The sequence below is a fragment of the Salvelinus namaycush genome, chromosome 7 (genome assembly GCF_016432855.1).
Source record: "Salvelinus namaycush isolate Seneca chromosome 7, SaNama_1.0, whole genome shotgun sequence".
NCBI classification, from domain to species: Eukaryota; Metazoa; Chordata; class Actinopteri; order Salmoniformes; family Salmonidae; genus Salvelinus; species Salvelinus namaycush.
In genome coordinates this window covers 52,257,844-52,273,525 of record NC_052313.1, presented here as the reverse complement: position 1 = coordinate 52,273,525, position 15,682 = coordinate 52,257,844, and the positions used below count along the sequence as shown (strand labels likewise).

Below are 15,682 nucleotides of genomic sequence, written 5' to 3'. Positions count from 1 at the left end.
TCATGCCTCCTTGCAACATGCCTAAGGCATGTTCACCCAGATGAGCAGGGACCCTGGGCATCTTTCTTTTGGTGTTTTTCAGAGTCAGGAGAAAGGCCTCTTTTAGTGTCCTAAGTTTTCATAACTGTGACCTTAATTGCCTACCGTCTGTAAGCTGTTAGTGTCTTAACGACCGTTCCACAGGTGCATGTTCATTAATTGTTTATGGTTAATTGAACAAGCATGGGAAACAGTGTTTAAACCCTTTACAATGATGATCTGTGAAGTTATTTGGATTTTTACGAATTATCTTTGAAAGACAGGGTCCTGAAAAAGGGCCGTTTCCTTTTGTGCTGAGTTTATAATACGTTTGCCATCTTACTGTATCGATCAACATTTCATTGAAATTCACAATATATATTGAACCAAAATATAAACGCAACATGATACAATTTAAAGATTTTACTGAGTTACAGTTCATATAAGGAAATCAGTCAATTTAAATAAATAAGACCCTAATCTATGGATTTCACATGACTGGGCAGGGGCGCAGCCATGGGTGGACCTGGAAGGGAGCCAGGCCCAAGTGGGAGCCAGGTGGTCTGCGGTTGTGAGGCCGGTTGGACGTACTGCCAAATTCTCTAAAATTACATTTGAGGTGGCTTATGATAGAGAAATTAATGCTAAAGTCTCTGGAAACAGCTCTAGTGGACATTCCTGCAGTCAGTATACCAATTGCACGCTCCCTCAAAACTTGAGACATCTGTGGGATTGTGTTGTGTGACAAAACTGCACTTTTTCAAGTGGGCTTTTATTGTCCCCGGCACAAGGTGCACCTGTGTAATGACCATGCTGTTTAATCAGCTTCTTGATATGCCACACCTGTCAGGTGGATGGATTATTTTGGCAAAGGAGAAATGCTCACTAACAGGGATGTAAACTAATTGGTGCACAGCATTTGAGAGAAATAAAGCTTTTTTTGTGCATAAGGAACATTTCTGGGATCTTTTATTTCAGCCCATGAAACATGGGACCAACATTTTACATGTTGCGTTTTATACTTTGGTTCAGTATAGATAGTTGAACATTATAGTAGCCTAGGCTAAACATGACAGGCCATACATGATAACCCAAAAGAGGTATGAGTTTACTAAAGAGAAACAAACCTTCCCTGTACAGAATCTAAATATTTGTCAAACAAACTATATATTCAACAAGTGCTTTTCAACTGGTTTCTTCTGGTATAGAGTATGTAGCTGTAATGGTCTCTGTTGGCACAGGATTTATCTATACTTCCCTATGTAGTAGACAGAGTATCTGAACTACTCTCTATGGCTGTAAATGCTGTATCTGAGCTGGTGTCTACTGGTCCAGAGGGTGCACCTGAACTGTAGTTTACTGGAGTAGATAGTGTTGTGGCTCTGAGACCAGCTGACAATCGGGAACTGCTTCTATCAGGAGTGTCTGTACTGTCTGATACTGAGCTAGTTAGTGGGTCCTCAGACCTGATAGGCCAGGTGTTCCTCCCTCTCTGTCTACCTGACCACTGCTCCTCTGGGTTTCCATTGTTTTCACTACGCTTCCTTGTTCTACACCAATATGATAGCCATGATAGTGTCTTATACTTGATGATTTTGGGGCAAGAGGTGGTGGGGGATTGTGGGGTGTGGCGTTGTTTTATGAGAAGTTGGGTCTTGATGTATGGGAATTTAGAATGGAGGTGTTTGTTTGGGATAAGTTTGGTTCTTTCACCTACTCTCTCTCTGGACGCTCCATCTTAGTCCATTCTCTGAGGGGTTGGTGGAGACCTCTGACCGTCAGTCTGGCTGTTGTGTATGTGGCTCTTGCTCCTCTGACCCTGGCTCCACCTCAGAGTGGATGTCCTCCTGTTGTTGGTCGTCACTTTCTTATTTTCTATATCCCTCTTCTTCCTTTCCTTCCTTCTGTGTCTCCTCGTCTTCATTTTCCTCCCTCTCTGCATATTCGTCTTCCCTCTGTCTCCCTCCCTCTCTCCATCAACATCTCTCCTTTCCTCTTCATCTCTCTCTCCCTCTGTCTCTCAGTCATTTCCTTTGTCACTTTCCTGATGTAACTCCTGGTTAGCACGGTTCCCCAACTGTTTATCCCAAACCTGTTGGGAGTGTTAGATTGTGGTTCAGGCTGTATCCATCGCTGGCACGTGACATCTGAGGGGTCTTTGGATGGGGTGAGATGAGCCCGTCTTCTTCCTCTCCCTCACTCTTTCGTCACTTCCCTCTCTCTCTCTCTCTCCCTCCCCCTCTCCAGATTCCTTAGTTGGTGTCCTCATCTGATATTTAGGCTGGTTGGAATCCCAGCCCTGATTCTGGTCGTTTAGTTTCAACTGGTTATTACTCACAGTCCCACCTATGTTATCAGTAGATCCCTCCTTGTCATAGTCCAGTAATGGGTTCTTATCTCCCTCACTATCTCTGGTTCTCACACCTTCCCCTGTCTGCTTGATCTATGTCCTCTACTTTAACCACTTGTTCTCATTCCAGTAATGGCTGCTTCTCCTTCTCCCCACTCTCTGCCTGGCTGGTTCCCACTGCCTTCTCTGGATCCTCTTCAGAGTGGCTGGTTCCCACTGCCTTCTCTGGATCCTCTTCAGAGTGGCTAGTTCCCACTGCCTTCTCTAGATCCTCTTCAGAGTGGCTGGTTCCCACTGCCTTCTCTGGGTCCTCTTCAGAGTGGCTGGTTCCCACTGCCTTCTCTAGATCCTCTTCAGAGTGGCTGGTTCCCACTGCCTTCTCTGGGTCCTCTTCAGAGTGGCTGGTTGTCATCCCCAGGACTCAGCCCACATTGAGGCGTGTGGATGTGATGTCTGTGTTGAGGATCAGCTGTGATACCTCCAATGGACAGATCTGGTCTCAGGGTCTCCATTGGCTTTGCATTAGTCTGGATATGGGAATGTTAGAGAAAACAAAGGAGATGAAAGAAGGCAAAGTCAATGGGCGTAGAGGTATGGAGAGCCGGCTTATGATGAAACCTTGTCTATTTCAAATATTCTCTCATTGATTGAGACAGGTGGGCCCACCCGAAAGTGCTGCATGTCATGATGACACTCACCTGTTTCGAACAATGAGAGATTATTTGAAATAGACATGATGACGGTGTACACATTGCTGGATTACTTCATGGAGCAAAACATTTATTTATTTGAATAATGGAGCATTTTCTATATTCAAACGCACGTCCTGCAACTGGACATGGATATTTTAGACGATACATGTTTGGCCGAATCGAGAACGAAGATAGTATTACCAAGATAAGGTTGGTCGAAAATCCTCTGTGCTACACCAAACAGTACCTAACCTGTCACTCCCAGAAATTGATACCAAAAATCTTTGACTAAATCACATTATCTGGTGTAACAATCTGTAGCTATGAAACCCGAAAAGCAACGTCAGGCGAACTGACAGATTTCCCACTGGGCACAGACGTCATTTCAACATCTAGTTTTGATTTTCATTTGGTTGAGTTGTCAGCTAACGTGAATTCAACGTGATATCAGTAAAACATTTCACCATGTCATTGGATTTAGGTTCAAAGTTGGTTGAAAAAATATGAAATTCCTTGTAAATCCAATCTGTTTTTGGCATAGATTGAACATCAAATTTAATTTTTGGTTGAAATGACGTAGAAACAACGTTGATTCAACCAGTTTCTGCCCAGTGGGATGCTTTAGTCTAAACTTGACATAATGAATAGTGTTTGACCTGAAATCATTCTTTGATCCTGAGAGGTTAAATCCAATTTAAAGGAGTAAAAGATAAATAAAAACACCATAGTATTACTTAAAGATGTGGGCTTGCCTTTGTAACACTTCTTGTAGATAAGAAATACTCCAACAAACAAAACTAAGGCCAGGACACCAAAAGCAGATATTATGAGGATCCATGGAATCCCTATAACACACATGTAAACACAAACACATGTCAGATTTATCTGTGACTGTCACTTTGTTTCTTTACTCACAAACCTACATAGTTCTCCCATCTGATATATGATTGCTATCATACTGGCGTTCTTATCACGGGGACTTTTGGAGAGAGCTGCATATAGGGTTTGTTTATAAAACAAGTCAAAAGATAACCAGAAACAGAAATGTCTTTAAAAAGTGTGGACTAACCAAGGTTCCTGTTCAGCACTTTAACAGCACATGACACAGTCGTTGGCAACCTTTTTGTGTTTGAACCTTTGACCTTTTTTAATCCCGAGCAGCGCAGCGGTCTAAGGCACTGCATCTCAGTGCAAGAGGTGTCAGTCCCTGGTTCGAATCCAGGCTGTATCACATCCGGCCATGATTGGGAATCCCATAGGGTGGCGCACAATTGGCCCAGCGTCGTCCGGGTTTGGCTAGGGGTAGGCTGTCATTGTAAATAAGAATTTGTTCTTAATTGACTTGCCTAGTTAATTAAAAAAAGATTACATTTAAAAAATGTGTTACATCCCCGTCTTTAGCTGGTACCTAAAAAGAGGTCCCGATCCATCATTGGATCACAAGTCCCGACCTGCCATTTAGGAGACAATGACTTAACAACGAATTTCACTCTCTGCTGAAAGGTCTGTATTTCACCACCAATCATACAGTCTGCCTCATACACCCCACTGAGCTGCTTGGTCAGCTGTCTGATTGTGATTTCTCCTGTTGTGGTGTTCAAGGATGTATTTTCTTTAAAATCCCCAAATTCCTGTATCCTGTCGGGATGTTCCATTCCACCTCCTTGTTTACACCATGTTTCCAGTGGATATCCTGTAGAACTCCACCAGGGATCCCAGGATCGATGATGACATTCCTGTTTGTGATGACATAACGTGTTGGTGAAGCTGCAGCTGCTATGGGAAAAGAGCAGAGTTACACCCTTAGAAATAGAATCATAATTCCGGTAGGTCTACTTAAATTCTATTTCTATGGTTGCATCATCACTCTTAACATGTCATAGCCTTTAGTGGAGTGTTAACATCTTGTCCTACCCAGTAATAACAGCCCAGTATACATTCAGTTGTGAAGTAGGCCTACCTTTCACCTTTAAAATACACAATGGCACAGTCTATATAGTTCACATGTTCTTATAATGCCCACCCTTAACTCAGCTCAGTAGTCTGCACCCTAACAAACATTAATGAAAAAAGATTAAACTGGCGCCCGCTGGATGGCTGTGTCAAAACACTTGTCAGTTTACACTCGACTGAAATCTCCTCTGTTTCACTTGAGTGCGTCTAGACTATAATTATGAATACCTGCGGGAAATATAGTCACTTACCATTCATGAATTATCTGCCACAAATGCAACAGAAGATGGTGACTAATACTATTACAGTTGGAATTGATCGTCCTTGGTCAGCCATATCCCACAAGTGAGATCCATGAAGTCAAAGTGATAGGGTTATTTCTTATTTTTTATACGGGCCTACGCCCCAGGCATTATTGAAACTCGGGACAAAATAAACTTTTTCTCACATCTTTTTTTTATATTAACATTTGAAATATGTCTTGTTTTTATATAGCAAAGTATCAGCCCTCACACCATGTAAAGGATCAAGAAAGATATTAATGAAATGTTTTTCTTTATAAAATGCACCTAAAAATACAAAATGTATGTTGGTATAAAAAATGTACTGTATACTGTACCAACACAATACATTATGTTGATGTGCTATAATACAGTGGTGAAAAAGTACCCAAAAGTCATACTTGACTAAAAGTAAAGATACTTTAATTGAAAATGACTAAAGTAAAAGTCTTAAAGTATTTGGTTTTAAATTGTCTAAATATAAGAGAAACAAAACATCCCCATACAGAGCCAAACATTTTTGTTTAACAAACTATTTCAACAAGTGCTTTTCAACTGGTTTCTCCTGGTACAGAGGCTGTAGCTTTACTGGTCTCTGTTGGTACATTTTCCTCTGTAGTAGACAGAGTATCTGAGCTACTCTCTATTGCTGTACACGTTGTATCTGAACTGGTGTCTACTGGTCCGGAGGGTGCACCTGAACTGGACTTTCCTGGATTGGATAGAGTACCACTGCCCACCTTTGGACTAAATGTTGTGGCTATAGAAACAGCTGACAATCCTGGACTGTTTCTATCAGGAGTGTCTGTACTGTCTGACACTGAGCTAGTGGGTCTCCTCAGACCTGGTAGGTCAGGTGTTCCTCTCTCTCTGTCTGTGTGACTACCAATCCTCTGAGTTTCCATTGTCTTCACTACGCTTCCTTGTTCTACACCCATCTGGTTGCCATGTCTTATAGATGATGGTTTTGGGGCGAGAGGTGGTCGGGTGACTTTGCAGGGGAGTGGTTGTTCGGGAGAAGTTGGGCTCTTTCCTTCCTCTCCCTTCTCTCCTTTCTTCCCTCTTTATTCTCCCTCTCCTTTCATCTGCTCTTCATTATTTTCCATCTCTCTCTCCTGTCCCTTTTTTTCTCCTCCATCACCTCTCCTATCTGTCTCTTCTTGTCCCTCTCCCTCCACTCTCACTAAATCATCTTCTACTACCTTCTCTTTCTCAACGTGCTCTCCCTCCTCTCTTGTCCCCCCCTCCTTTCCTCCGCTCTCCTTCCCTGTGTCTAAGGTTTTTTGGGACATAAGCTGTCCATCTCCCTCTCCATCTCTCTCTGTGCCATTATCACTCATGCTTTGGTCAGGTCCTCTCCCATGATGCTCTCTGCTGTGCTGTGTCTCCAGGATCTGTGGGTACGGTGAATTATAGTTAAGGCTGCTCCGAGGTGGCTTCGGAGGAGCAGTTTGGCCGGTATCCCCTGGTACACTCCCCAAGGTAAAGTTCATGTTCTGTTTGGATTCTGCGTTCTGCTCTTTTTCTTCCCTCCGTTTCTTTCCGGACTCCCCACACCACACCTGATTCTGGTTGTTCAGTTTGAACGGGATATTACTCACAATAACATCTGAGTCAGTGGATCCTGCCTTGTCTAGTAATGGTTTCTTCTCTCCCTCACCATCTCCAGTTTTCACAGCCTCACTGTTCTGGTTGATCTGATTGACCCTATCCTTTACACTTATGTTCTGAGTGAGTTCTTCATCTAGTAATAGCTTTTTCTCCTCTTCCACAATCTCTGCCTGGCTGATTGCCACCGCCTTCTCTCGATCCTCTTCAGGATGGCTGGCATTCCCTGTGCTCCGCAAATCTAGAGGAACAAAAACAAAGGAGAGAAAATAAGGGAAGTCAGTGGGTATGCAGGTATGGAGCGACTAGAGGGCTTAGAAAGAAAGGGAAATGCAACTTCAGACAAAGTGACAGATTTTCTTCAGTTGATTTTGAGTCTAAACCGAACACAATGAATCAACACAATGTCACTACAACTTCAAGGAGATTCATAATAAAGAACCCTGTTATAAGGTATTACTGTCCTTAATTAAAGATATGGACTTACCTTTGGAACGCTTCTTGATGAGCCAGACCACAACAGCAACCACAACAGCAACCAACAACAAGACACCTGCACCAATACCAGTGTAGATGTAGATCTCAGGATTACCTGACACACACACATACAGACAGATACACACAGGTCAGGTCACATGGTCAGTGGAAACTGAACAAAGGAATTTCTATTTCTTTATCAACAGCATTAAAATACTTGGACATGATTAAACCTTGACTGAGTATACCAACAGAATGGTATTCGCTTTACAAAACCCAAGCCCTCTACATCTCGCCTATCTCTCTTTACCTGTGGCCAGGCAGTCGTTGCTGTTGTATGTCTGTGTCTTCTCACTGACTGGGTTCCTGGCCTCACAGGTGTAGCTGACTGACTCTGGGGATTTGATGTTGTAGTGCTGTCCAGTCTGCTCCTGGCTCCACATCTCCCCCTGGTGGTCAGACCAAGACCAGCGAAACTCCACCAGTGGACCCTCAGCACTGCAGTGAATTGTTGCCATGGTACCGTTCAATTCACAGGTGACTTCAGGTTGTGATACTGGGTCTGTGGATGGAAATGGAGGAGTATGTTATGCAAAAGTGGAGGGAAAGTAAGGAATATTTCACACACATACTCTTATTCTTTAAAATGTGTTTGTGTTGTAAAATGTTCTCTCTGTTAGTTTAGTAACGACTGTTGGCTGGCTGGTGATACTAAATGTCAATCATAGAAGTTTGAACGTTGACATTATGTCATTAATGGAGGAGTACATCAGACAGAGGGCACTTGGTGACACACACACACACTACACACACATTGAACACAGCGCACACACATTACACACACAGTGCACACACAGTACACACTCTGCGCACACTCTGCGCACACACTCTGCGCACACACACTGCGCACACACACTGTACACACACACACTGCACACGCACACACACTGCACACAGCTCTTTCTCTTTACAATGTGCTTGTGTTACCAGGTTTATTGCTGTTAGCTTAGTAACAACTGTTGGACTGAAATCTTGCTCAATCATGGAAATGTTGACATTATTCCCCCACAGACCGGAATGGCTGGTTCTAGGCCAGGGCATCTGATGTGATATCTATCTCTGGAATTCTTATCATGGGGACTTTTGGAGAGCACGGCATAGGTTTAATTTATGGTTGAGTACTTATCATATTACAACAAGCCAGTGGTTGCCAACCAAGTGACTTTATGACCCAAACGTCGGTCCTGATTCATCCTTTAGGAAACCCTGACTCACCAATGACTTCCACTCTCTGCTGAAAGGTCTGTATTTCCACACCAATCATACACTCTGCCTCATACACCCCGCTGAGCTGCTTGGTCAGCTGTCTGATTGTGATTTCTCCAGTCGTGGTGTTCAAGGATGTCCTCCCTTTAAAATCACGAAATTCCTGTATCCCGGCAGTGTCCCATTCCACCGCCTTATTTACACCATGTTTCCAGAGGATCTCCAGTAAAACTCCACCACGGATCCCAGGGTTGAGAATGACATTGCCGTTTGTGATGACATAACGGGTGGTGGACGGTCCAGCTGCTATGGGATGAGAACAGAGTTACACCACAGTTAACATGACATAGTCACATTGCCCTCATATGGTATAAATGGGCTGAGTTATTGTAAGGAACAATGTTATTACCCTGTAATACAACAGTCTTCCCCCTACTTTATTTTCTAGACAGTGTAGAAAGGCCCCAAAAGCAACACCTGGCACAAAATGCAGTATCTGAAACCCAAAATATTTTAGGGCGGGGAAACAGAAGGTGTGGGGAATAGATGGTGGGTAAACTCTAGCTAGGCTAGTAATTAGCCTAAATTCAGTTGTAGTATTTTTCAGTGGTATAAAGTACTTAAGTAAAACTACTTTAATGTACTGCTTAAGTAATTTTGGGGGGTATCTGTACTTTACTATTTATATTTTGACAACTTTTACTCAACTACATTCCTAAAGAAAATCATGTAAAAATTACACCATACTTTTCCCTGACACCCAAAAGTACTTGTTACATTTTGAATGCTTAGCAGACAGGAAAATTGTCCTTTTCAAACACATCAAGAGAACATCCCTGGTCATCCATACTGCCTCTGATCTGGCTCAATAAACACACATGCCTCCTTTGTAAATTATGTCGGAGTGTTGAAGTTACTTAAGTGTGCCCCTGGCCAAAAACAAATGTTTCCTTAATATAAGGAATGTGAAATGATTTATACTTTAACTTTTGATACTTAAGTATATTTAAAACCAAATAGTTTTAGACTTTTACTCAAGTAGTATTTTACTGGGTGACTTTCACTTTTACTTGTGTAATTTTCTACTAAGGTATCTTTACTTTTACTCAAGTATGACAATGATGTACTTTTTCCACCACTGGTATTCTAAATAACATTTATGTCAATAAAATAAAATACATTCGTAAGCAAAAGCAATAGAAAAAGGCTAACAATACCAAATGTATTCCAAGGACAATCCATCAAGGGATTTTTCTAGGACAGGAGAGTAGTGAAGGAGCGTCGATCATGGATCAGCGCGTCCAAACACGTGGTCTCACTAGACTGACATCTCAGCTTTCTTTAATTGTGTCTCGAATTATAAATAGTCTACTAGTCCGGAGAAATACATTCAATTACCATTGACGAATTGTCCGCCATAAATGCAACAGAATATAGTGACTATGCCTATTATACTGGGAGTTGATATTCCTTGGTCAGCCATCGCCCGCAGGTGCGATCCATATGAAAGTGAAAGTGTTGTTGTTTCTCTTGAGGACTATTATGGTTTTGTCGTGTGTGTGGATGCTCACATGGAATGTAGTCGACCACGGTGACCTGCTGAAGTCATCCGAGGTCAAGGAAAGGACATTTGGATGTAAATTCTCTCTTTGACTGGCTAAAATTAGAAAAACGTACAACAATTCGCAGTTTGGGGGGAAGGCAATTGGAATTTCCCAAGTGCAGGTGATGCAACTAACTTTATTGAACACTAGATGTCAGCATAGTTCTACAATCCATGAAAACTGTAGTTCACTGGCTTGCTCCATTCAAATTCAAGACCAATCACCTACACCTGGGTACTTCTGGTAGATTGAGGAAAAGAAAGGTATCAACACATCCTGCCATGTTGCTTTCACTTGTCCAATCCTTTCAGATGTGCTCCCCATTAGGTATATAGGGCTCAGTTTTGAATTGGTAAGTGATTACAGTGTATGAGCTTGCCACTCCTAAGTACAGACCCAGGGTCAGTTTTGAACGATGACCTAGCGTTAGGTTCAGAAAGGAAAAGCTGATCTGAAACCAGTATCATAAGTCAACGTTATATGACTAATGTAAATAAAAAAATAAGTACATTTGTTGAAATCGTCATCATTTATGAGAATGTCCTAATATGGAGTTGTGTGGCATTTGATGCCACACAATGAATACATTTTTTTTTTAACGTTTTGTTAAAAAAGGTTGCGTTTAGGACGTGGCTGAGAAAATGGCTGTGTTGATACTGATGAGAAGATGAAGAGTTTGTTTGAAGCTTATTTTAAGATATGACATCTCTGCACTGCTGAGGGAGTAGATACATACAGGGCCTGCTGATTGGATCATTTCCTCTTCTGAGACACACACACACAGTGAGACCCAGGAAAGAGGTTGACTACTAAACTGAAACCTGTACATTTTTCTCACAGTACATGTAGTAACTACACAATGGCCTGTACATTACCACTGGTATTCCTTGTCCTTCATGGATTTCTCTCTCTTTCAGCAGCAGGTAAGACTCTCCCTCTAACCCCCCCCCCCCCCCCCCCCCCCCCCCCCCCGAAGCCTTTGGATTGGTTTTTGAGGATGTTTTGTTTAGTCCGGGCTTTTTTTATACTGTAAAAAAGATGAGTAATTGTTGGATCAGTTATTTGAGAAGAGGATGTCTATTGATTTTAAATAGCATGCTTTTCATTTAAATGATCATCAAATAGGGTCAATCTGGTAAATAAATAACTCTTACCTATTGATGGTCACATTCATGGATTGCTATTGAACCTTTACATTTGATCACAATTAATTTGAGCAATGTTAGGGAGAAAATGAACAATGACGTGGGCATGAAAAATTACATTGAAAATGTCTCTTCTGTGGTGCCTCTATTACGTGTTATCTTGTAAATGTAACAATGTCCATTTTTTATTTTACCTTTATTTAACTAGGCAAGTCAGTTAAGAACAACTTCTTATTTTCAGTGACGGCCTAGGAACAGTGGGTTAACTGCCTTGTTCAGGGGCAGAACGACAGATTTTTACCTTGTCAGCTTGGGGATTCGATCTTTGATATCGCAATTTTATCTCATTATTAGAGTGATTTGTATGGATGTTGTAAATGCTATTTAGATATTTTAAGATCATTATGTGGTACAATACTTATTTCTTTACTTACGTGTTTTTTTCCATGCCAATGTAATTTATTTGATTTCAATTACCATTGATATATAAATGTATAAGATATCGGTCATTTGACCAAGATTAACATCCTATTTACTCAAGGAGAAGGCTTAATCTGACCATCTGTCTATGAGATTGTCCCCAGATAGGCCATTTGATTTGAAGAGGTCCTGTTGTTTTAGTATCTGTGGCCTTTCAGAAAGTTGTGGTTTTAGACATGTTCTGTTTCAAACACCCAGTACACAAGAACAGGAAGCTGTAATAGAATCATCTGGGTTAATGTGGCTGACCCAACCAGTTGAACATGTCTTTTCATACAGTAGCATTATTTGAATTTGATCCAAGTTTAAAACACTTGGTATAAATTGTGACACTTTATTTTACAGGCCTGTTTTAGAGCATATTTGCCTGGTAGTTGGCCTAACTGACAAATGATGAGGAATTAACAATGAACAGTTGTACTTGAAATTAACTTATTTTACTTTGAAATGTAGCATACATAATTGGTCATTTATACTGTAGATAAATGCTTGACCAAAAATGTCAATAATAAGATTTGAATTAGATCACATTTTCTAACTCTTTATTGACCCCATAATGTAATAAAAGTATGCTACCGTCAGCAACAACAGAGAATTATTCTGATCTCTTTTCTTCTCTTCTATCACAGATCAATGCGATTATTATTTCCAACCTGGAACTGACTTCACCATCCCTCTGAAATACACTGACATGAGTTCGAAAGAAATAACCTGGAAACACAATGGCAACGTTATATTTAAAAGAAAGAATGGAATGTTCAAACCAGGCAAGGCTGAGGACATCTTAGATGATGGGTCTCTCCAGCTCAAAGGCCTGGCGTTGGCAAACGAAGGTACTTACAAAGCAGAGGTGTTCAACAGCGACGGGAGAAGCATCAAAGAACAGTCCTTCAGGCTGTGTATGAAGGGTAAGCCTCTTTCTCTCTTTCTTTCCAACCATACAAGTACCGTATCCTCTCCTTTAGAGACACTGACATTTTGTTTCTCTCCAGAAAAGGTCTCCAAGCCCTCAGTGAAATTCACCTGTTCTGCTAAGGACGTCACCTTTACCTGTACCTTGACCAACACTGAGGGAGTGACTTTCAAGTGGAGCAAGAACGAACTGCCTTTAAACGGGGAAACAAAAACAACCTTTATCATCGATCTGAAACAACTGAAAGAGCGGGACAACTTCACCTGCTCTGCATTCAACGAGTTCAGCATGGAGAAAAGTGACACCATCAAACCAACATGCAAAGGTACAGTATGTTTTGAAGGGCTCAATTGCAATTCTCTTTGTGTATCTCTCTGTCTTTCTCTTTCTCTCTTTTCTTCTGTCTCTCTCTTTTCTGTTTTCAGGAAAAAAGTGACCAATATTTAAGATTGGTGGAGCACCACATAAAAAAGACAAAAAGACAGTAAAACATCTAATTTGTCTCTCCTCTGCTCCACCCCTCATCCCCCACCATCCTCTCAGCTGTCTCAAAATCGGGTGATCCTCAGTTACTGTTGGGATTTGATTTCCTGACCATGGTGGGCATCCTGGCCGGGGGAGGGGGCTTGGTACTCCTCCTCATCATCATCACCTCGGTGTGCTGTTGCCTCAGCCGACGCAAGAGCCAGATGCGCTTTGAAGGTAATCGCTTCAGACCAAAGCTCAAATGTCTATGGCTATTGTGTTGGTGTTCTGTGCACAGAAACATTTATGGTATCTACAGTATCTTTCTTTTGTTCCCTCCCTCATTTCATCTGTTCATTCTCCTTCACAGAGGAAAGAGAGTTGAGACTAGCCCCCCTGACCAAGACCCAGCATCCTTACCACCCAGAGGGCCAGACAAAGCATCCTTCTCAACCAGAGGGCCAGAAGCAAAGGCAGAGACCCCCCGGTGGGGCCCCACCTGGTTCCACCGGCCCCAGGCCCACGGCCAGAGCCTCTGGCCAGGCAGAGCCCCAACCCAGAGCCCAGGCTCGAGGGAGGCCTCCACAGACACCAATGGATGATGATGAGGAGCAGCCCCCACCACTACCCCAGCCCAGGAAGAAAGGCCCTCACCCCCCCAGGCAATGAGTTTGGAAACAGGTTTAGCCTATATACTTTCTGATCCAAGGAAAGGAGTTCCAGCAGCTCACATGTTGAAAATGTTGTTATCTAAAGAATAGAAAAGGAAGGAAAAAACACCCACACAGTGTTCTATTGTACAAATGAATGTAGATTATTTTTACACTTATAAATTAAATGTTTTTCTTCCAATGCCTTTTCAAAATTCTGTTTCATTGTTTTTATGTTGAGTTGAGTGTTTATCAAAATCATCCATAGGTTGTAGCCTACCTATCTATCCACCTCCTCTTGAAGTAGTGATCTTAACTTGATGTCTGTGTGGTTGTCAATAAAAAGTAAAGAATTACAGGCACATAGTCATTGACTGAATTATGTGATTGCCAACCACAAAGCTAATAATGAGCTGTGCTTTGAGGCAATGTATGGCATCTTTCAATGATTAATAGCTGACAGACCTGGGTTCACTTCAAATACTATTTAGAGTATTGCAATTACTTTCAAATACATTTTGAATTTAGTATATGGATATTTTTCTATGAAAGTACAAGTACACTAAACAAAAAATATTAAGGCAACATGTAAAGTGTTGGTCCCATGTTTCATGAGCTGAAATAAAAGATCCCAGAAATTGTCCTTTTGCAAAAAAAGCTTTTCTCTCTCAAATATTGTGCACAAATCTGTTTAAATCCCTGTTAATGATCATTTCCCCTATGCCAAGAGAATACATCCACCAGACAGATGTGGCATATCAACAAGATGATTAAACAGCATGATATTTACACAGGTGCACCTTGTGCTGGGGACAATAAAAAGTCACTCTAAAATGTGCAGTTTTGTCACACAACACAATGCCACCGATGTCTCATGTTTTGAGGGACTGTGCAATTGGCATGCTGACTGCGGGAATGTCCACCAGAGCTGTTACCAGAGAATTTCATGTTAATTTCTCTACCATAAGCCAACTCCAACGTAGTTGAATTTGGCAGTACGTCCAACCGGTCTCACAACCGCAAACGTTGTGAACAGAGTGCCCCATGGTGGGGTTATGGTATGGGCAGGCATAAGCTACAGACAACGAACACAACTGCATTTTACTGATGGCAATTTGAATGCACAGAGATACCGAGATGAGATCCTGAGGCCCATTGTCTTGCCATTCATCCGCCTCCACCTCATCTTTCAGCATGATAATGCACAGCCCCATTTCGCAAGGATCTGTACACAACTCCTGGAAGCTGAAAATGTCCCAGTTCTTCCATGACCTGCATACTCACCAGACATGTCACCCACTGAACATTTTGGGATGCTCTGGAACGACGTGTACGACAGCTTGTATTTGAAAATAGTTTAAAATAGTATTCTATTTATAGAAATACTTTCAAATTATCTAGTTGATTCGGGCAGCATTATTTGAAAATACTTAAATACACACGAAATAAGTATTTCAAATACAAAATAATTACAATGCAAATGTATTTGAACCCAGGTCTGATAGCTAACAATTGCAAGATGATAACAATAGTTCTGAAAATGTTTCCATTCACATCATTGTTCATTTGAGTCATTCTCTGTAATCACACCTCTGAGTAAAGCGCTCATGTAATCTCTTGTTTTCCTGTTACATCGCTGAGGCCTCTTGGCTGTGGTTTTCACACGGCACCAACCAATAGCATGCAGGGAGCAAAGATGCTGAAAGCAACACTTATCTGAAGCCCTCGCTTCCACACATCTTACCTCCTTTTCCTGTGTGTGTGGGAGGGATGTGACGCT

At 41.8% G+C, this 15,682-nt stretch overlaps 2 protein-coding genes across 3 annotated transcripts; one reads left to right on the top strand and one right to left on the bottom strand.

Moving 5' to 3' along the window:
• Nucleotides 1-5,514: 5,514 nt before the first annotated feature.
• Nucleotides 5,515-10,131, bottom strand: LOC120051411. The gene is made up of 5 exons (XM_038998262.1): nt 10,044-10,131; nt 8,655-8,951; nt 7,690-7,941; nt 7,390-7,494; nt 5,515-7,143 (listed from the first exon to the last, which is right to left on the bottom strand). The coding sequence occupies exons 1-5, from the start codon at nt 10,126-10,128 to the stop codon at nt 6,359-6,361; spliced, it is 1,524 nt and encodes a 507-aa protein (XP_038854190.1). The 5' UTR covers nt 10,129-10,131; the 3' UTR covers nt 5,515-6,358.
• LOC120051412 (T-cell surface antigen CD2-like) lies at nt 8,458-14,366 on the top strand. Of its 2 annotated transcripts, none has more exons than XM_038998264.1 (5): nt 8,458-8,680; nt 12,504-12,782; nt 12,867-13,112; nt 13,331-13,489; nt 13,623-14,366. In XM_038998264.1, the coding sequence occupies exons 2-5, from the start codon at nt 12,566-12,568 to the stop codon at nt 13,919-13,921; spliced, it is 921 nt and encodes a 306-aa protein (XP_038854192.1). In that variant the 5' UTR covers nt 8,458-8,680; nt 12,504-12,565; the 3' UTR covers nt 13,922-14,366. The 2 variants fall into 2 exon arrangements, with proteins under 2 accessions (XP_038854192.1, XP_038854193.1); XM_038998265.1 differs by lacking the exon at nt 8,458-8,680 and adding an exon at nt 11,048-11,172.
• The last annotated feature ends 1,316 nt before the right edge of the window (nt 14,367-15,682 follow it).